At 36.5% G+C, this 21,474-nt stretch overlaps 1 protein-coding gene across 4 annotated transcripts in view; it reads left to right on the forward strand.

The window, feature by feature from the left end:
• WDSUB1 (WD repeat, sterile alpha motif and U-box domain containing 1) overlaps positions 1–21,474 on the forward strand; it is a 46,988-nt gene that overhangs the window by 8,147 nt on the left and 17,367 nt on the right. For 2 of the 4 annotated variants that reach the window (XM_059704349.1, XM_059704344.1), the window contains exons 5-10: positions 3,018–3,111; positions 4,914–4,947; positions 5,986–6,026; positions 6,107–6,213; positions 6,922–7,101; positions 18,292–18,432. In XM_059704349.1, the coding sequence (XP_059560332.1) occupies positions 3,018–3,111; positions 4,914–4,947; positions 5,986–6,026; positions 6,107–6,213; positions 6,922–7,101; positions 18,292–18,432 (597 nt within the window). Of the gene's footprint in view, positions 1–3,017; positions 3,112–4,913; positions 4,948–5,985; positions 6,027–6,106; positions 6,214–6,921; positions 7,102–15,531; positions 15,597–18,291; positions 18,433–21,474 lie in introns of those variants that run through there. The other 2 variants (XM_059704348.1, XM_059704347.1) reach the window with 2 other exon arrangements.

Here is a 21,474-nt window from a genome sequence, read left to right on the forward strand (position 1 = left end):
TTCTTATTTTATTATCTAATAAGCTTCAGTTATATCACAGATTACATTTTGTTAATAATTATTATGAAAGATAAGCAAAGTGGGACAGTAGTTGAAGTGGTTGCAATAGGGAAAAGAGTCCACCATGAACTGAGCTCAACCTCAGGTTATACAGAGGTGACTGGGCATTTTAAAGGAAGAAGGAAGATGTGGGTGTTGATTCATGTGAAACCCATCTTGGTTTGCTAATTGGAACTTAAGGAAGTTAAACTACTAACTTCCTACAAGGCCTGGGAGTCAGGAACCCTATCTTCAGGTGTTGGATGAAATAAATACTTAGTAAAAATTTTTTGACAATCTTGAGTTTTCTCATGCAGGCACTTTAAGGAGGCTAGAGCCATGCTGGGGATGCAACCTTGGGCTCTTAGAAACTATGTTAGTCTTTATAGGCCAAGATCAAGGACTAGTTGAGAAGACAACTCAGAAGAATCTGACAGAGTTTGGTCAAAGAGAGACTCTTTGTCATTATACTAACTAGTGTATAAAGAAGGGCCTATTATCAGGAAAGAGATGCATTTCTTTTTGTGGAAATTTAGTTATTTCATTGCGTATTAGGTTACACTTAGTAATGTATTCAGTTACTTGCTGAGGAGGGTAAGAGTTTCTTTATTTCTCTCATCTATCCTACCTCTGCCTTCTGTTCCTATCAAAGTAAAATTCTTATAAGAAGCCATGAACATAGTCATATATATATATAGATGTTCTATATTTGTAGATGTTCTAAACACAATATATTTTAAATAAAATAAATAAAATTGTTTCAAAGTAAAGCTTCTTATACATTGTCTGGAAAATGTATCTTTACGCTGATTCTTTTAAAAATATACATAGCAGCCCTGGCTCGTGTGGCTCAATTGGTTGGGCGTCATCCATGTTCGATTCCCAGTCAGAGCACAGGCCCGGGTTGTGGGCTCAATCCCTGATAGGGGGTGTGCAGGAGGCAGATAACCAATGTTTTACTCTCACATGGATGTTCTCTTTCTTCCTTTCTCTCTCTAAAAAATCAATAAAAAAATCTTAAAAAGATATACATAACAGTTTATTAATGTTCATTTAAAACATTTTTATAAAGCATTTATGTTATTTGTACCCTATTTTAATTGCTTTTCTGTGGAGGAGAGTAGATAGACATATGTATCTTATCTTTGAGAATGTAACCTTTTCTTATGGTCATATTGCAAGTTTTTTGGTCTTCATTTGGTTGGTAGCTTAACATTTTTGCTTTGTTTGATTGATTATGCCTATTTACTGATCTGCATGTTCTAAACAGTGCTTTTAATGCCCATGTCTGTTCTCCCAGATAAAAATCTATTTTTTCCTATTTTGAACAGAAAATGCATATTTAATAATAAATAAAAACAAATATATATGTGTGTGTATATATATATTGTTGAAACTTGCTCTAAAGATCTTTTTGTTTAGTTAAATACTTGCCATCTTAAGAGCCATTAACACTTCAAAAAAGTTTTCATTAGGTCTGAGAAAATTATAGATTTCACTTAGTTCCTTGTCCTCTCCAACCCCCAGGGCAATTTCTTCTTAATAATTATTTTTATAGGCTGTTACTAAAATATATTGAGTTCCTTTAAAATAGTTGTGATATTTCTTTTCAAGAGCTTATAGGAAGTAAAAGATTTTAGTGTTACCATACTTGGTGGGCATGTTATAAGATATATTGGAATTATAAGATGTGTAAATTACCATTGATTATTTTTCATATATGAAATGAGAAAATACTTAATATCAGATTTTAAAAACTACTGCTATTTGATTCTTTTTAGGCTTTTGGGAAATTGATATATGTATATTATTAACTAATCCTATATAATAAAAGCCTGATATGCTAAGTGCCCAGTCGTCCAGTTGTCTGTTCAACCAATCAAAGCGTAATATGCTAATGATATGCTAAGGCTGCTCAGCTGCTTGCTGTGACATGCACTGACCACCAGGGGACAGTCATCTGGTGGACCAGTCACTATGACATGCACTGACCACCAGGGGGCAGACGCTCCAACTGGTAGGTTAGCTTTCTGCTGGGGTCTGGCCAATCAGGACTGAGCGAGATGGGCCGGACATGCCCTGGAACCCTCCCGCGGCCCTTCCCAGCTGGCCAACCTCCTATGTCCTTCCTTGGCCCCAATCGTGCACTGGGTGGGGTCCCTCGGCCTGGCCTGCACCCTCTCACTATCCAGGATTCCTCGGAGAGCCAGTTTTGGCCCAATCCCACAGGCCAGGCCGAGGGACCCCGCTGGTGCACTAATTCGTGCACCGGGCCTCTAGTCTATATAATAAAAGCCTAAGCAACTGTTATGACAGAATGACCAGTTGCTATGATGCACACTGATCACCAGGGGGCAGACACTCAATGCAGGAGCCGCCCCCTGGTGCTAAGTGCACTCTCACAGCGGGAGTGCTGCTCAGCCAGAAGCAGGGCTCGCGGCTTGTGAGTGTAGTGGCGGTGGCAGGAGCCTCTCCTGCCTCCGTGGCAGCGCTAAGGAGCAGCGAGCTGGGCACTAAGAATCAGCGAGCTGGGCAGTAAGGAGCAGTAAGCAGGTGGGCGGTAAGGAGCAAGGGGTCCCGGGCTGTGAGAGGGCACAGGCTGGGCTGAGGAAACCCTTCCCCCCAGTGTACGAATTTTGTGCACTGGGCATCTAGTATATTTAATATTATTAAATATATTTTAAAATCAAATACAAAGATTATAATATACTTTAAATTTTTATATATTTTTAAAATTTGATAATTATAGCAATCCCCTGTCTGTTGTTTGCTGAGCATACCATTTTCTTTACCTATTTCTGAACTTTGGAAACCATTTAATCACACTACATTCCAGTATCTGAGTTGCATGGGAATTTTTTTCATTTGTGTCCTGTAGGCACTGAAAGATTAATTGAATTAATAATTGTGTAATAGCTTTGACATAAGAGTGAATTCTAAGGGCCAGCTTGCTAATTTTCTCACCTTATTATTTGCAGGTTTTAAATTAAAATATAAAAGTGCACTGAGTGGGCACAGTGCTCCTGTTCTGACTTGTGCTTTTTCTCACAATGGGCAGATGCTAGTCTCAGGGTAAGCTATTTAGTTGTAATTTCCTTAAACCATTTTGATATAAATTAGAACAGACATTTACCGTATAGATATGGGTTTATGTCTGGGCTCTGTTCTGTTCCATTGATCTTTGTGTCTGTTTTTATACCAGTACCATGTACTATATAGTCTTGTAACATAGTTTCATATCAGGTAACGTGATACCTTCAACTCTGATAGGGATTGCATTGGATCTGTAGATTGCTTTGGGTAGTATGGACGTTTTAATGATGTTAATTATTCCTGTCCATGAGCATGGTATTTGTTAGGTCTTATTGTTTGCTATTCCCATATGTGAACTCTTGTTTGTTGTCCTAATTTCTGTTTTCCCAATACAGTGCTTTTAAGATTACTAATCATGATCCAGCTTCTCATTTATATATCATTAGGGTGAATTAATTTTAATTGTACCAGTGGTAGTCTCAGAAATTGGAATTTTCTTTTAGTTTCCTTTTTTGGGGATGCTCAGAAGTAATGGAGTTTTCCCTAAGAATTTGATATTCCAAAAACAATACCTTGTACTGTAAGGGATTTAAGGCTAAATAAGAATGTCTATAAATTATGTCTAGCATATACATACTCAACTAATATTAGGTATGAGTATGATTTCTTAAAGTTTTTTGGCTGAAATTTAGCACATAATGCTATAACTATGTGTTGTTGTTTTTTGGCATCCAAATGCATTTATATGATTCCCATTTTCTTGTATTTTATTTTACATTTGAACATTTAAAGTATAATTCTTATTTTGAGTATATGACACAGATGCTGCATTCAAGATGCATTATCAACACTCAGTAGCCTACTATTAAGGAATTTTAACTCTTATTGAAAGGAATTTTAAGGCTTCCATAGGTAGGATTCCTGTGGTCAGACTGTAATCAGCTACCTTTTAATAATAAGTACAAATATTATTAAAGTTGTACAGAGGGTGGTAACACTTGTATTACTATGTTTTCTTGCCTTGCAACATATATCATTTCCAAAGGGGGAAAATACCATATAGGGCATATTTATCTGTTGTTTTTAATTATGTACTTTGTATAGTATTGCCTTTTTTTGTTTGATGATTTTTTTCCACCACTGGAATAATCCCTGGTGATTTTCGATGTGAGAGATGCACATCAATTGTTTGCCTCCCACACGTGCCCAGACTAGGGCCGGGGATCAAACCTGAAAACCAGCTATGTGCCCTTGACCAGGAATTGAACCCAAGACCCTTCGATGTGTAGGCCTATGCTCTAACCACTGAGAACACTGGCCCTCATAGTTGCTTTTAATTTTTATACCATTAACCGAAGCCATGTAGAGTTCATACCAAGTTTAAAATTATAATTTTCAAAAATGGGTCACAATTAAGACATATATATATTGATTAGTAATTAAGGCACAGCCATATCAATGATAAAGAACAATGCTATCTGAAATAAAAACCAAGTAGCAAGTAATACCTTTTCCTTGTAGTGGTTTTTCCCTTTGAGTTACTAACTTGACATGGGGTTGTGTCTTATTTATATATAACAAATTCTTATTCTCTTTATGGCTTATATAGTATAAGTTGCATATGCTAGTGTTTAATAAAGATTATAATTTTCTGATAAATTTCATATATGGCATGTAGTTGTTTAAATAAAAGTTCATCATATAAAAAAGTGCATTCTAAATGTGTATCAATATTTTAGCCTTTTCTGAAAAAGTTATTTAAATGATTTTAAAATACTAATTAAATAGATACTATACTGTTTTTATAGAATTTTTCACTCATACTTTTTTTTCTTTTAAAGATCAGTGGATAAGTCTGTTATAGTGTATGATATTGTAAGTATTTAAAAATCTTGGTGTGTGATCTGTGTAAAGTATGTTTATTTATTAGGCTACTGAACTTCAAGTTTAGTTAGGCAAGATGAAAAAAATATATACTTTTTTCCTGTTTAGTGTGCCCAATAATATAATATAAATATTTTCAGAGATGCTGAAATAGTTATGCAAGTAAGGTACTGATTCTGGGACAAGTCCTTGAATATTTCAATAATGATTTTAAAATGGACAGATGTTTAATCTGAGCAAAGAAAATACAGATGCAAAGAGCATCAATATCCAAAATACTGCTTTATATCAATTATTCTTAAAGTTTTACATCAGGTTTTCATAACAACAAAGGGTGAATGTTTACCCCAGAGTATGTGAGGGTATAGCTGAGAGTGGCCAACCACTGTTCGAGTTCTGGCTAGATTTAGAGACCATTATGAGAAAGAGTAGGTTATAATCGTTTTGGGGAGAATGGGAGTTTTGGGTAGAACCATATAAATAAAGACCAGGTTGCATGAGTATGAAGAAAAATCAACATTCACATATAGTGAAGATGTAGTTAATTAAAATATTCTCCAGGAGGAGTCAGTGTTGAGGAAAGACTTATTATGAGTCTAATAGTGGAGGGCCTGCTAAGTGTATTCAGAATCCATTAAGTGACTAATTTCTACTCATTGGTCTTGCAGTAGGTACAAGTCAAATGCCATAGCAAAAATATAAATTATTTCACATAATAGATGTTTAGGTTATTATTAGTAAGTTCAAACACATCAGCAAAAGTCAAGAATACATTAGACTAAAAATTTCTAGGAAAGTGGGCAGTAGATAACAGTGCTGATAATTAAGAAAGAGTGAAATAGGTACCTGATAATTTTATTAGGTGTAGATGCTATTTTTTTATTCATTAGGTAAAGTTTCAACCTATATTAGTAACTAATAATATTAAAACACATAGAGTATATAAACCATTTATGTCAAACAATTTTTTTATTAGTAACTTTTGCCTGAGTTAATGTAAAGCTATTATTTTGTTGTTTTGTTTTTCAGAATACTGAAAATATACTTCACACACTGACGCAGCATACCAGGTCTGAACTTAACCTTATTTTGTATTAATATAATTAAAAAATTAGTATGAGGATACATAATAGTTGTTTTTATTAACTAGGTATGTCACAACTTGTGCCTTTGCCCCCAATATCCTTTTGCTTGCTACTGGTTCAATGGACAAAACAGTGAACATCTGGCAGTTTGACCCGGAAACACTTGGCCAAGGTTAGTAAGGACTTTATATTTAACCCAGTTCAACCCGTCTCACCTTTAAAATCAGAAATTCAGTATTTTTTTTAACCAATTATTAACATTGCTTTCCTCAGTATAAAGTATACATCCTTATTTAAAATATAATTTAAAGATAGTTTTAGAGAAGACCGTGTTAAAGTAGTTACCTATGTTAAAACTCTCAATAAATACTTTGGGTGCACACTCGTGTATATCACATGTCCCATAGTTTTGTAAGCTATTTATACTCCATACTCATTTTTTCCAAATAAATATAGCCTGTAAACAAAATAGAAATTATAGTTTTATTTTGCTGGTTTTATTTTTGGCCTCATCAAGCAATGCTGACACATAATTTAAGAGTTTTATTTATTTTTATCACTGCCAAAATTAACCAAATAGTGGAGCTAATATGCAGATGAGAGAGCCAATAGAATTCTTTTCCTGATAAGTATTTTATATAATAAAGAAAAATTGTTTTCAGCAAAAAAAGTTCCAAAAGAGTAGTATTTAATGTATTAAATAGCACTTTATTTATATATGCTATTTGATGTTCTGAAAAATTTTAAAGGGATGTTAAAGTAGTAAAACACAGATTTAAGGACATTTTATTTACTTTTTAATATATAAAGGAAGCCATTTTTCTTTTGTTGTTATTTCACTTGCCTATTTGTTTGTGGGATTGTTTGTTTGCTTTTTAAGCAAGGAGCACAGAAGGGCAACTGAAGCAGTTCACTGAAGATTGGTCCGAAGATGATGTCTCAGCATGGCTTTGTGCACAAGATTTAAAAGACCTTGTTGGTGTTTTCAAAATGAATAACATCGATGGGAGAGAATTGTTGAATCTTACAAAAGAAAGCCTGGCTGATGATTTGAAAATTGGTAAGATTAGTGAAAGATTGTATGTCTTTGTATAGGACAATATATTTTCACTAGCTTATGGCAGCGATTTTCAACCTTTTTCATCTCATGGAACACATAAACTAATTACTAAAATTCTATGGCACACCAAAAAATATATTATTTTTTGCCGATTTGATAAAAAAATAGGCATAATTTTGATTCACTCACACCAGACGGCTATTATTAGTTGGCTGTTGTCATTTTGTTATTTGCCAATCTAAGGGAAAGAGGCCAATGCCCCTGACTAAATAGTTAAGATATTGCATGTTCTAAAAATTCTTGCAGCACACTGGTTGAAAATTGCTGGATTATGGAAAATAAATGTTTAGGTAACTTAAGCCACCATGTAACTGTAATTTTAGGGAGGCTGGGTGAAAAAGTGAGGGGATTAAGCAGAAAAAACACACACAGCCTCATAGACAAATACATAGACAACAGTATAGTGATTACAGAGGGGAGAAAGGAGAGAGGGGGAAGATAGAGAGTAAAGGGAGCATAAATGGTGATGGAAGGAGACTTGATTTGGTTTGGTAAACACAATAGAATGTAAATGATGTGTTGTAGAATTGTACCCCTGAAATCTATATAACTTTATTAACTAGTCACCCCAATAAATTCAATAAAAAACTAAATTTAAAAAATATTTTTTAAATTTGAGATGTAATTACATGATAAAACTCACCCTTTTATAAGCAAACAATGCAGTGGTTTTTTGTATATTTATGGGGTTGTACAACTACCACCACTATCTAATTTTGAACATTTTTATCACTTCAAAAGAAACCCCATGCCTATTGGCAGTCACTCCTATTCCCTTTCTCTCTAGTCCCTGGCAACTACTAATCGATTTTCTGTCTCTAAAGATTTGCCTATTTTTTGTTGTTGTTGTTTTACTTGTATTTTATTCAGACAATTTAAACATTTCTTTCATCTCTACATCTTTATTTGGTTTCTTCCATTTTTAAAATTCTTTAAAGATTTGCCTATTCTTGACATTTCATATGGCCTTTTGTGTCTGGCCTCTTTTACTTATTAGCAGATTTTCAAGGTTTATCCATGTTGTAGCATATATTAGTACTTCATGACTTTTCATGACTGAATAATATTCCATTGTATAAATTTATCACTTTTTGCTTACCCACTCTTCAGTTGATTGAATTTAGATTGTTTCAGTTTTTTTAGCTGTTATAATAATGAGGCTAGGAAATTCATGCACAAGTTGAGTGAGCATCTGTTGTTTTCTTGGCTGTATAATTAGGAACGGAATTGGTAGGTCAGATGGTAACTCTGTGCTTACATTTGAGGAACTGCCAGACTATTTTCCAAAGCAGCTGTGCCATTTTACATTCTCACTAGCAATGTATAGGGATTACAATTTCTCCATATCATTAACACTTGTTTGCTTTCTAAATTATAGCCATCCTTGTGGTTTCTCATTGTGGTTTTGATATGCATTTTTCTGGTGATTAGTGTGCTTATTGGCCATTTTATATCATCTTTGGAGAAATGTCTATTCAGATCCTTTGTCCATATTAAAAATCGGGTGCCTGGCTAGGTGTGGCTCACAGTTGAGCATCAACCCAGGAACCAAGAGATCACCGGTTTGATTCCCGGTCAGGGCATATGCCTGGGTTTCGGGCTCAATCCCCAGTAGGGGGCATGCAGGAGGCAGCCAGTCAATGATTCTTTCTCATCATTGATGTTTCTATCCCTCTCCCTTCTACTCTGAAATCAATAAAAATATATTAAAACAAACAAACAAACAAACCAAAAGCTAGGTTGTCTTTTTATTGTATTGTTGAGTTGTTTATATATAAATTTAGATGCTAGACCAGTGATGGCGAACCTATGACACACGTGTCAGAGGTGACACGTGAACTCATTTTTTTGGTTGATTTTTCTTTGTTAAATGGCATTTAAATATATAAAATAAATATCAAAGATATAAGTCTTTGTTTTACTATGGTTGCAAATATCAAAAAATTTCTGTATGTGACACGGCACCAGAGTTAAGTTAGGGTTTTTCAAAATGCTGACACGCCGAGCTCAAAAGGTTCACCATCACTGTACTAGCCCCTTATCAAATATAAATATTTTTTCCCTTTACTACACAAAAGTATTACATTTTGATGAAATCCACTTTATCTGTGCGTTTTTTTCTTTTGTTGCATATACCGTGGGTGTAATATCTAAGAAACCATTGCCTAATCCCAAATCTCAAAGATTTACACCTATGTTTTCTTCTATGACTTTTATAGATTTAGCTCTTAGATTTAGGTGTGTGATCAATTTTTACTTTATTTTTATAAGTGATATAAAGTAGAGATCCAGCTTCATTTTTTTTTTTTTTAATGTGGATATCTAGTTGTCTTAGCACCATTTGTTGAAAAAAACTGTTCTTTCCCCTTTGAATTATCTTGGCACCTTGTTGAAAAATCAATTGACCATATATTCGAGGGTTTATTTCTAGACTCCTAATTCTATTTCATGGATCTGTTTGTCTGTTATACTAGTACCACACTGTTTTAATTACTGTAGATTTATAGTAAATGTTGAAATTGAAAAGTGTGCGTGGGTTTTTGTTTGTTTTTTTTTCAAGATTGGTTTTGCTACTCTGGGTTCTTAGCATTTCCATATGAATTTTATGCAAAATTTTAATTTCTGCAAAAGAGCCACCTGATATTCACAAGGATTATATTGAATTTGTAGACTAATCTCAGGATTAGTCATCTTAACAATGTTAATCTTTTTAATCCATAAGCACAGGATATTTTTCTATTTTTTCAGGTCTTTTAAAAATGTCTCTCAACAAGTTTTTTTAATTTTCAGTGTTCAAGTCATTTTTTTCTTAAGTGTAAAATTCAGTGGTTTTTAGTAAATACATCACTACCTAATTTCAGAACATTTTTTACCCTCCCAAAGAACCCCAGTCTTTTCCAAGCCTCTGGCAACCACTAATCTATTTTTCTCTCTCTATGAATTTGCCTATTTTTGACATTTTTTGTACAAAGTCCCATACAGTATGTGGCCTTTGTATCTGACTTCTTTTATTTAACACTAGGGGCCCGGTGCACGAAATTCGTGCACTGGGTGTGTGTGTGTGTGTGGGGGGGGAGTGTCCCTCAGCCCAGCCTGCCCCCTCTCACATACTGGGAGCCCTCAGGCGTTGACCCCCATCACCCTCCAATCGCAGGATCGGCCCCTTGCCCAGGCCTGACGCCTCTGACAGAGGTGTCAGGCCTGGGCAGGGGACCCTCATTTCCCCCCATGACTGATTCTGCCCCCAGTCCAGGCCTGATGCCTCTGGCCCAGGTATCAGGCCTGGGAAGGGGACCCCCAGACCTCTCCGATTGCTGGCTCTGCCCCTTACCCAGGCCTGATGCCTCAGCCAGAAGCGTAGACCCCCATCACCCTCCGATCACCTGATCGGCCCCTTGCCCAGGCCTGACGCCTCCGCCAGAGGTGTCAGGCTTGGACAGGGGACTCCCATCTCCCCCCGATCACTGGCTCTGGCCCCCGCCCAGGCCTGAGGCCTCTGGCCCAGGAATCATGCCTGGGCAGGGGACCCCCATGTCCCTCTGATCGCTTGCTCCACCCCCCGCCCAAGCCTGAAGCCTCTGACCCAGGCTTCAGGCCTGGGCAAGGGGACCATCATATCCCCCCCAATCCCTGGCTCCGCCCCCTACCCAGGCCTGATGCCTCGGCCAGAGGAGTTGACCCTCATCACCCTCCGATCACCAATCACCGGATCGGCCCCTTGACCAGGCCAGAGGCCTCCGGCAGAGGTGTCAGGCCTGGGCAGGGGACCCCCAGCTCCCCGCGGTTGCAGGCTCCGCCCCTGCCCAGGCCTAACGCCTCTGGCTGAGGCGTCCGGCTTGGGCAGCGGGGACCCGCAGCTGCAGCGGCCCCGCGATCTTGGGCTCCGCTTTAGGCCCAGGCAAGGGACCCCTAGCTCCCGGGACTGCCAGCTTCGACCGTGCCCAGCTCCCATCGCTGGCTCCACCCCTACTTCCTGCTATCACTGGCCAGGGCGGAAAAGGCGCCTGATTCTCAGATCATGGCTGGGGGGCAGGGCAAAGGCGGCCCCAGGGCCGCCTTTGCCCTGCCCCCCAGCTCTTAGCTCCCCCCTGGGTTTCCAATCACTGTCAGTGGCAGGGGGCTTCTTCCTGCTTTCCCTTTCGCCTCCCTGCATTGTGCTTACATATGCAAATTAACCGCAATCTTAGTTGGCAGTTAACTGCCAATCATAGTTGGCAGTTAATTTGCATATAGCCCTGATTAGCCAATGAAAAGGGTATCGTCGTACGCCAATTACCATTTTTCTCTTTTATTAGTGTTGATAATACTTTCAGGGTTTAGTCATGTTTTTGTGTGTATAAGTATTCATTCCTTTTTATGGCTGAATAATATTCCATTGTATGGCTATGGCTGTACCACGTTTTGTTTATCCCTTTACCACTTGATGGATATTTGGGTTGCTTCCGCTTCTTGGCTATCATCAGCTATGCTGCTATGAACATACATGTCTGTGTTTTTATGTGAATATATGTTTTCATTTGTCTTGGGTATAGTTAGGAATAGAATAACTCTACATTTTACATTTTGAGGAACTGCCAGACTGGCTTCCAAAGCAGCTGTACCGTTTTTCATTCCCGCCATCAATATGTGAGGATCCCAATTCCTTCATCTTTGTTAGCACCTGTTGTTACCTGTCTTCTTGATTATAGCCATTCTAGCAGATGTGAAGTGGTATTTTATTGTGGTTTTGATTTGCATTTACCTAATGACATGGAGCATCTTTTCAAGTGCTTATTGGCCATTTGTAATCTTTCGGGAGAAATGTCTATTTGGACCCTTTGCCCTTTTAAAATTGGTTTATTTGCCTTTTTATTGTTGAGTTGTAGGAGTTGTTTTATTCTGGATACTAGATCCTTATCAAAAACAGTTTGAAGTCTTAATGTTATGCTCTAATAAACATAAGAAACAGACACTATTCTCAATATGCTATAGTAAAATCTTAATTAACTAGAAAGTTTAGGAAGTAGAATATCTATAATGAGATTTATTTTTAATGAATAGTCAATTAACAATGTTTATTATCAAGGATCATTTTAAAGTACAGTGGGGCCTTGACTTACGAGTGTCCGGACTAACGCGTTTTTTGAGATACCAGCTGTCTCTCCGCTGATTTTTTGCATTGAGTTGATAGAGTAATCTGAGTTAATGAGCCCTTAACGAGCTCGGTCTCAGAATGGATTAAACTCATAAGTCAAGGCCCCACTTTATATATTATACTTTCCTTATATAGTAAAGACAGTATGTGAACCTATTTAAATTTCTTGGAGACTTATGGCCTTTTAAGAAGTTAGCAGAATGCTGATTTTGTGAAAATACTTAGGGTTAAATGGTTTTGTACCCAGGCCATACAAAAGTTATTTTTGTATCTTTAATAAGTTATTTGCTTTATAATTTACTCTTCCTGAAAGTAGGTAGTATTGTGTAGTGTTGTGTTTTTTTTGTTTTTTAAGTTCTGGTGAATTTAACATCTTCATTAGTAATCTTAACAGTACCTTTCTCGCAGAAACACTTGACAATGTAAAATAATAGTTATAGGTTTTAACAAATGATGTTTGAAAATACAACAGAAGCATAGTAAAAATTATTAATAGTAATAGAATTTTATTCTGCTAGCCAGATAAATAAAGAAGAAATTCTTACAAGATTCAATGACAGGAAATAGCTTTTGATTAGTAGTTACAATCATTTTAAAGTATGAAATAAATTTTGAAAGTATCGGGCTCAAGCCAAAATTGAAATACAATTTAAGTAAGTTCTGTGGTGGTTTAATAGCTAATTAGGAAAATCATTGTGAATGGAGAGAGTAATTTGCATATTCTCTAGTAAATAAGGAATCTGTTTTAAGATTTGGAAAGTTAGCAAATTCAACAAATTCAACACAGAATGAAGTAGTAAATAAATTCGTAAAAAAAATGGGGACATTTACTTTTTTACATTCAAATTAAAGATTTTAATGTTTTTGCAAAATTGTAAAGGATCAAGAGGCTAACTTTAATTTTCTACAAGTGCTACTTTAAGCTACAGTGAATTTCTTTGTTTTGAATTTTAAGCAGACTTTTCCTCAAAATACTAAATTGGAATAATAGAGAATTGAAAATGGATCTAGGGAAAAAAATGTGTTAAGAGGCAAACTGATGAGTATATGACAGTGAATTTTATTTGCCTTTGTGTTACAACTGTTAAAGTGGTTCCTATGTCAACATGAATAAATATGAATTTGTTTAGCATTCATCATATGGAGGAAGTTGATTAATTGTGCAATAAAGTATATTGGAGTGTTAGAGACCAAAGTAGTATATCTATTATGTTTGACACTTAAAAAAATTATTTTTAGGGAATCAAGCAGTCCATCAAATATTTTTTCAATAAGCCTTTTATAAACAAACAATTAAGGAACTTTTTGTAGATTTGAATATCTGTTGGAATCTGGTGCTTTAACTTAGGATAATAGTCATTTTCTAGGATTGTGTTGATGAAAACTAAGGGTATAATTGACATACAGTTTTAGGTAGGAAATAACTCCTTTTATCTAGTAATACATTTGCAAAAGGAATGTCCAGACAGAGATTATAGGTACAAAAGATCCTTGACATTGAGAAAGATATGTCTTAAGATGTTTGAGTCTACGAATTTGTGAACTCTACTGTAGCGTTTAATATCTCATTCAAAAAGCATAAAGTATGAAAAGTGAAGTGCAAGAAAGTCTCTCTGAGGTGTAATGCTAGGGCTAGGCACATAGTCACTAGCCACATAACTTTCATCTGCCTTCGTTTATATTGGTCTCAGGAATATTGCAAAATGCTACCTATCTTGGAATTTGGAATTGCTGTAGATGATATAATATAGAAACTTGGAATGACAAATGCCAAGGAACTATGGTATAACTTGTCAGCCCATACACTTAATATTCAAGTAATTATCAATCATAGATTCCTAATTGGGAACAAGGTTTGTTTTTTTTCAAAAGGTACCTTTACTTTTTCATCTTGTGTTTCCAAGAAACCATAAAAAGCAAATGAGAGATTTTTGTTTTCTAACTTAAAATTAAATTACATCAAATGCTTTTTCAAACTTAATACATGCACTGCCTTAACATCATCAGATTTTGAAAGTTTCAAATTTCAATTCCTAATAATACAGTACTTCCTTAGGTAGATTTTTACTTGTTGCCTAACTGCCTATGTTGTTAAGGAATAGAACATTTAGCATTTTTTTTCCTTTACACATGATAAAGGTGAAATGGTCCCTTCACATCTAGTTACTGTGGGCTGACTTCCTATTGGAGTGGGCTGAACATCCCAGTTCAGTTGCTGCTCTTAGATAGCCCTCCCCACTTGCCAGTGAGTGCTTGTTGGGCATTTTAGAGTCGCCTTTCCTCAGGCCCATCAGGATGTCCTGTGGCTTCCGTCCACACAGATGCCAACCTCTGGTCTTATGGATGTTGATGGCTTGTCATCATCTACTTACACTATTGTGGGGTTCATAAGGATACCTTGTTTCGTTGGAAATATCGTTGGGATTTGATTTTGCTATCTAGTTGTCTGTTTTTATGTGGGGATTCAGAGGAATTAAATTAAGAAGGTATATTGTCCTCATCTCCTCTAAATCCTTTTGAAAATCCCTACTGTAACTACAGCCTCAGGTTGTTGTTGTGTTTTTTTTTCTTCCTGATTATAGATTTTAGATTTACCTGACTTCTCTTGATCAGTAAGAAGGTTTATTATTATTATTAATTTTTTAAAAATCCTAAGTAGTTTAAAATTTTATTTCTGAGAACTGAGCTTTGGTTCTCTGGTTCTCTCTGGGTGGGGGTGGAGGGTGAAGGGGTGATTCTTGACCAGCCCGCTGGGCTGAGTTTGTTGGCTCCAGGCTGTAGCGCCTCTAGCTAAAACTGGCATTGCTGCTTCATTACCGATCTTATAGGACAAAGTTGGGGAGAGTGAAGGGTACAAGTGGAAAGGTCACTCTTCCCCTTCATGGATACAAATCCCTGCTGTAAGCTGTCATGCCCATCCCCCAACTTTGGAATCCAGTTACCTCTGTTTCCTTGCGGGTTTTCTAAGTTTTGTGTTCTATGTTTGATGGTTGTGTCTGTATCATTCTTTATTATGTAGCATTTCCAGGTGTAAGTAAGGGTTGGGGATGAGGGTACAGGAGCTGGTGGCCTTCTAACTTGTCATCTTATTCAGAACTAGATGCCTTTTCAGGGTTATGTATATGCAGGCATACCTCATTTTATTGTGCTTTGTTTTGTTGCACCTTGCTTTATTGCGCTTCACAGATTGTCCCGTTGTGTGTGTGTGTGTGTTGTTGTTTTTTTATAAATTGAAGGCAAGACCCTCTGCCAGCAAAAAGATTATGCGTTTGTCTGGAACTGAACCCACAATCTCTCGAAGGTATGCCTGTATAGCCAGATACTGCCCATCTTAGCTGGTAAGGGTCCTTTCTCCCTGAGCACTTCAGTTTAACAACACTTATTCCCAACTCCCAGTCACAAAAGGGGATTATTTTCTGGTTAAGTTCTTTGGATTTGACTTGGTAACTGTTTCCTTTTTAAAAATGACATTAAATTGGACAAGGATTACACACAATTTAACTTTTTCTTATGTGGGATATTTTGAAGAGGTTTTCTATAGTCTCTATTACAAATATTACATAAGATTCTAAATATTAGCCAATGTATAACATTTTTGACAGAATGGGAAATATATTTTTCAGAATATTAAATGTTTTTATATCTTCTTATTAGATGTTGTATAATTATCCCATTAAATGAGATGACTACTGTCTAATTATATACCTGCTGTGGTGCTTTTAAAAAATTGTTTAACAAATCCTCAGTTTGGTTCCATGAATTACATAGGAATCTCAGTATGCAGTGAGCAGTCCCTAAGAGGCAGGCCGCTGCTAAGTTGGCTTGCCATACTTCCTTTGATATGGTCAGGGAGTCCAAATAGATTTAAACAGCTTATGGCACAGCAGGCAGCATGAGCCTCATGTTCAGATTGGTTCCCCTTTCTCCCTAAGCCTTGTGGGGCCAATGTATGTTTATGTCACAACTGAGAAACCTTAAGCCAGTGGTTCTCAACCTTCCTAATGCCAAGACCCTTTAATACAGTTCCTCATGTTGTGGTGACCCCCAACCATAAAATTATTTTTGTTGCTACTTCATAACTGTAATTTTGCTACTGTTATGAATCATAATGTAAATATCTGATATGCAGGATGTATTTTCATTGTTATAAATTGAACATAATTAAAGCATAGTGATTAATCACAAAAACAATATGTAATTATATATGTGTTTTCCGATGGTCTTAGGCGACCCCTGTGAAAGGGTTGTTCGACCCCCAAAAGGATCACGACCCACAGGTTGAGAACCGCTGCCTTAAGCCCTTACCCACCCAAACCCTGCCAATCTTATAAGGGGATTGCTAACAAACCAGCCCAAGAGGAAGACATTATCTTTTTACTTATCTGGAAACAGACCTGCCTTCCCATTGGAAGGGAGACACTTTCTCTCTAGCTTCCAAGTATGTTTGCAAATGTCCTTGAAAAGGTGTCTCTGCTATCTTTTCCGAGGTGTGTATAGACACCAATAGAAAGAAAGTTGATGCGCTTTTCATGGGAACTATGGGGCATTCTGAAATGTAATTCTTTTCTTCTATCCACAGCACCCCAAACACCTCCACCTAAAGTAGTGCTATTACCTTGTTCTAAACATGTAAACAGCTAGTAACACTAAACTTCCTGAAATTAAAAATTAAGAATTTTAAAACTTAAGATAAAAGTAAAAATACAAATGAATGAAACGTGTGTACAGTCTTAGACAAACAGATGAACTTTATTTGTGATTGCATTTCATATGAGAATTAGCAAATAATATATCCAATTTCATAAAGTTTAAAAACAAGATGGGATATTTTATTGAATTTATTGGGATGACCGTTTAATAATAATATAGAGGTTTTAGGTTATGTAGTTCCACAACACATCATCTGTATATTGTATTGTGTGTTTACCACCTTAAGTCAAGTCTCTCTTTTTAAAAAAATATGTTTTTATTGATTTCAGAGAGGAAGGGAGAGATAGAAACATCAATGATGAGTGAGATCATTGATCTGCCTCCTGCACGCCCCCTACTGGGGATGGAGCCCGAAACTTGGGCACCTGCTCTGACCTGGAATCGACCTGCTGATTCATGGGTCAGTGCTCAAACACTGAGCCACACCAGCCGGGCTCAATCCTCTTTCCATCTCTATTTATTCCCTTTACCCCTTCTACCTCACCATGTCACCCTTTCCTCTGGCAATCATCATACTGTTGTTTACATTATTATGCTGACCATCTTTAAAGTTTATTTTTAGGAATTCTTTTGTCTAATCAATAATAATAAGCCTTTTCTGATTTTATGTAGTATATTTGTGTTCAGCAATCTAAAATTCTTGAGGAACTTTCAGAATCTAAGATTGTTTAGAATAAATAGTCTATTAGTTGCTGATTTATATTAACCACACAATATTCTATACCAGTGGTTGGCAAACTCATTAGTCAACAGAGCCAAATATCAACAGTACAACGATTGAAATTTCTTTTGAGAGCCAAATTTTTAAAACTTAAACTATATAGGTATGTACATTGTTATTAACTTAATTAGTGTACTCCTAAGCTGGCCTTTGCTAAAAACGTCCTCAATCTGATTGAGGTACGTTCGCTGAGGTCGACCCCTTCCAACTCTCCCATCCACACTCATCTTGTATACTTGTTTCGTCTATCTCCTTTCCGAAAACCAACTTCTGCGCATGGGCCATGAAGTTTCAATCGCACTGTACGTGCGTGCCCGCACGTGGTATTTTGTAGAAGAGCCACACTCAAGGGGCCAAAGAGCTGCATGTGTCTCGAGCCGCGGTTTGCCGACCACTGTTTCATACTATAAAAATTCATGAAAGGATTTATAAAGAAAACAGTTCAATGTGGTAAACAGTGTCTGAAGGTTTTTACTTGTAACAGATAAAATCTTCCTCTATTTGTTAGATTTGCATAAAAGTTACCAGGAGTTCTCCAGTCCTAACAGAGTAAATTTCTTTTTAGAATCTCTAGGGCTGCGCAGCAAAGTTATGAGGAAAATCGAAGAGCTCAGGACAAAGGTGAAAACCCTTTCTTCTGAAATTCCCGATGAATTTATATGTCCAATAACTAGGGAGCTTATGCAGGATCCTGTCATCGCTTCAGGTATGTGTGATACTCTTCTAAGTTTCAAGGCATACTGTGTGCTAAGTGAATAAATAATGTAGACAGTTCACATAAGTTTTATAAATGTGGATAAATTTCAAAATTCCTCTTCTGTTTCTTGGAAGTAGTTTTTTTGTGTGTTTTTTTTAAACTCATCATATCGGAGGTAAATTATTGGTGAATATTGTATATTTCTTTTTTTAAAAAATTTATTAGGGTGACATTGGTTAATATGATCATAGAGGTTTCAGGTGTGGGTTTCTGTCTTTCAAGATCTGCATATTGCATTGTGTGCCCACCACCCAAGTCAAATCTTCTCCCATCACCATATATTAAGTATTCTTCACCCTTCACCCCCTTCCTTCTGGTAACTACCACACTGCTGTTTGTGTCCACGAATTTCAGTTTTATATCCCACATATGAGTGAAATCATGGTTCTTAGCTTTTTCTGACTCACCTATTTCACTTAGCATAATATTCTCAAGGTCCATCCTTTCTTATGCCTGAGTAGTATTCTAATCCTCTATCGCAGGACACTTTAGTTGTTTCCATGTCTTGGCCTCCATGCATAATGCTGCAATGAGCATGGGGTGCATATATCTTTGCAAATACATGATTTCGAGGTTTTCAGGTAGATACCCAGAAGAGGCATTGCTGGATCCTATGGTAGTCCTATTCTTAATTTTTTGAGGAATCACCAGACTGTTTTTCTGTATTGGCTGTGTCAGTTTACATTCCCACCAGCAGTGAATGAGGGTTTCCTTTCTCCACAGCCGCTCCAACACTTGTTACTATTTGTCTTGTTGATAATAGCCATTCTAACAGGCATGAGCTGGTATCTTACTGTAGTTTTGATTTGCATTTCCCTAATTCAGGGTGGGAAATGTCTGGGGCCGAATAGTACAAAATCATTTGGTCTGGCTCTGCCAAGGCGTTAAGGGTGAGCTAATGAAATGTTTGACCAAATATAGCAGGCTAATTTTCAAGTTGATAATTTCATATGGCCCAAGAATGATGTTATAAATACCCAGATGGCCTTGGCAGAAAAAAGGTTCCCCACCTCTGCTAATTGCTAGTAGGTTGAACATCTTTTCATATATCTGTTGGCTGTTTATATGTCTTCTTGGGAGAGGTGTCTGTTCAGGTCTTTTGCTTATTTTTTGATGGGGTTGTTTGTGTGGTTGGTGTTGAGTTTTATGGGTTCATTATATATTTTGGAAATTAAACTTTTGTCAGAGCCACTGTTTGCAAATATCTCCCATTTGGTTGGCTGCCTCTTTGTTTTGTTGTCAGTTTCTTATGCTGTGCAGAAGCTTTTTAGTTTGATATAGTCCCATTCATTTATTTTTGCCTTTACTTCCCTTACCTTTGGGGTTAAGTTCATAAAATGTTCTCTACAACCAAGGTCCATAAGTTTGGTACCTGTATTTTCTATGTAACTTATTTATTTTTTAAAATATTTTTATTGATTTCAGAGAGGAAGGGAGAGGGGGAGAGAGAGAGAAACATCAATGATGAGAGAATCATTGATAGGCTAACTCCTGCACACCCCCACTGGGGCTCGAGTCCACAACCTGTGCATGTGCCCTTGACCAGAATCAAACCAGGGACCACCCTTCTATCCGCTGAGCAAAACCAGCCTGGGCCTATGTAACTTATTGTTTCAGGTTTTATATTTAGGTCTTTGATCCATTTTGAATTAATTTCTGTACATGGGGACAAACTGTAATCCAGTTTCATTCTTTTCCATGTGGCTTTCCAATTTTCCCAGCATCATTTATTGAAGAGACTCTTTACTCCAATGTGTGCTTCTGGCTCCTTTGTCGAAAATTTTCTGCCCATATACATGTGGTTTTTATATCTGGCCTCTATTCTGTATGTCTTTTTCTCTGCCAGTACCATGCTGTTTTGATTATCATAGCTCTGTAGTATAATTTGAAGTCAGGTAATGTGATACCTCCAGCTTCATTCTTTTTTTCTCAGGATTGCTTTGGCTATTTGGGGTCTTTTGTGGTTCCATACAAATCTGATGATTTCTTGTCCTAGTTCTTTTAAAAATGACATTGGGATTTTGATGGGGATTGCATTAAATCTATATATTGCTTTAGCCATTTTAACTATGATGATTCTTCCAATGCATGAACATGGGATATTTTTCCATTTTGTTGTGTCTTTTTCAATCTGTTTTAATAATGTTTTGTAATTTTTACTATATAGGTCTTTCACATTCTTTAAGTTTATTCCTAGGTATTTTATTCTTTTGGTTGCAATTGCAAAAATAATTTTTTTTTCTTAAGTTTTGTTGTTAGTATATAGGATAGCAATGGATTTTTGTATCCTGCAACTCGATTGTCTTTGTTTATTGTTTCTAATAGTTTTTTGGTGGCGTCTTTAGGGTTTTCTATATACGGAGTCATGTCATCCACAAAAAGTGATACTTCTTCCTTCCTTTTGATGCCTTTTATTTCTTTCTCTTGCCTTATAGCTCTGGCTAGAGCTTCCAGAGTTATGTTGAATAAGAGTGGTGAGAGTGGACATCTTTGTCTTGTTCCTGATCTTAGAGGAAAAGCTTTCAGTTTTTCACCATTGAGTATGATATTAACTGAGGGTTTATCATATATGGCCTTTACTGTGGTGAGGTACTTTCCTTCTGTTCCTATTTTATTGAGTGTTATAATCATAAATGGATGTTTTGGCCTCATAAAATGTATTAGAAAGTATTGCCTCTTCTTCAATTTTTTTGGTAAAATTCATTGATAAAGCCATTTGGTCCTGGACTTTTGTGTTTTGGGGAGGTTTTTGATGGTTGTTTCAATTCCTTCACTGCTGATCAGTCTGTTTAGATTTTCCAGTTCTTTATGATTTAGCCTTGGAAGGTTATATATTTCTAGGAAAAATGTATATTTCTTAATAAATAAAGTTAGATGTTGTAGATTTGGATAAGATGAGAGACAAAGGGAGTAAGTTTTACAAGCTTTACTTAAACTTGTGAAATGTGTAGTTACTAGAATGTAAAGTTAAAATTTTGTGGGGTTTTTTAG

Source organism: Myotis daubentonii, chromosome 7, assembly GCF_963259705.1.
Source record: "Myotis daubentonii chromosome 7, mMyoDau2.1, whole genome shotgun sequence".
Taxonomy (NCBI): Eukaryota; Metazoa; Chordata; class Mammalia; order Chiroptera; family Vespertilionidae; genus Myotis; species Myotis daubentonii.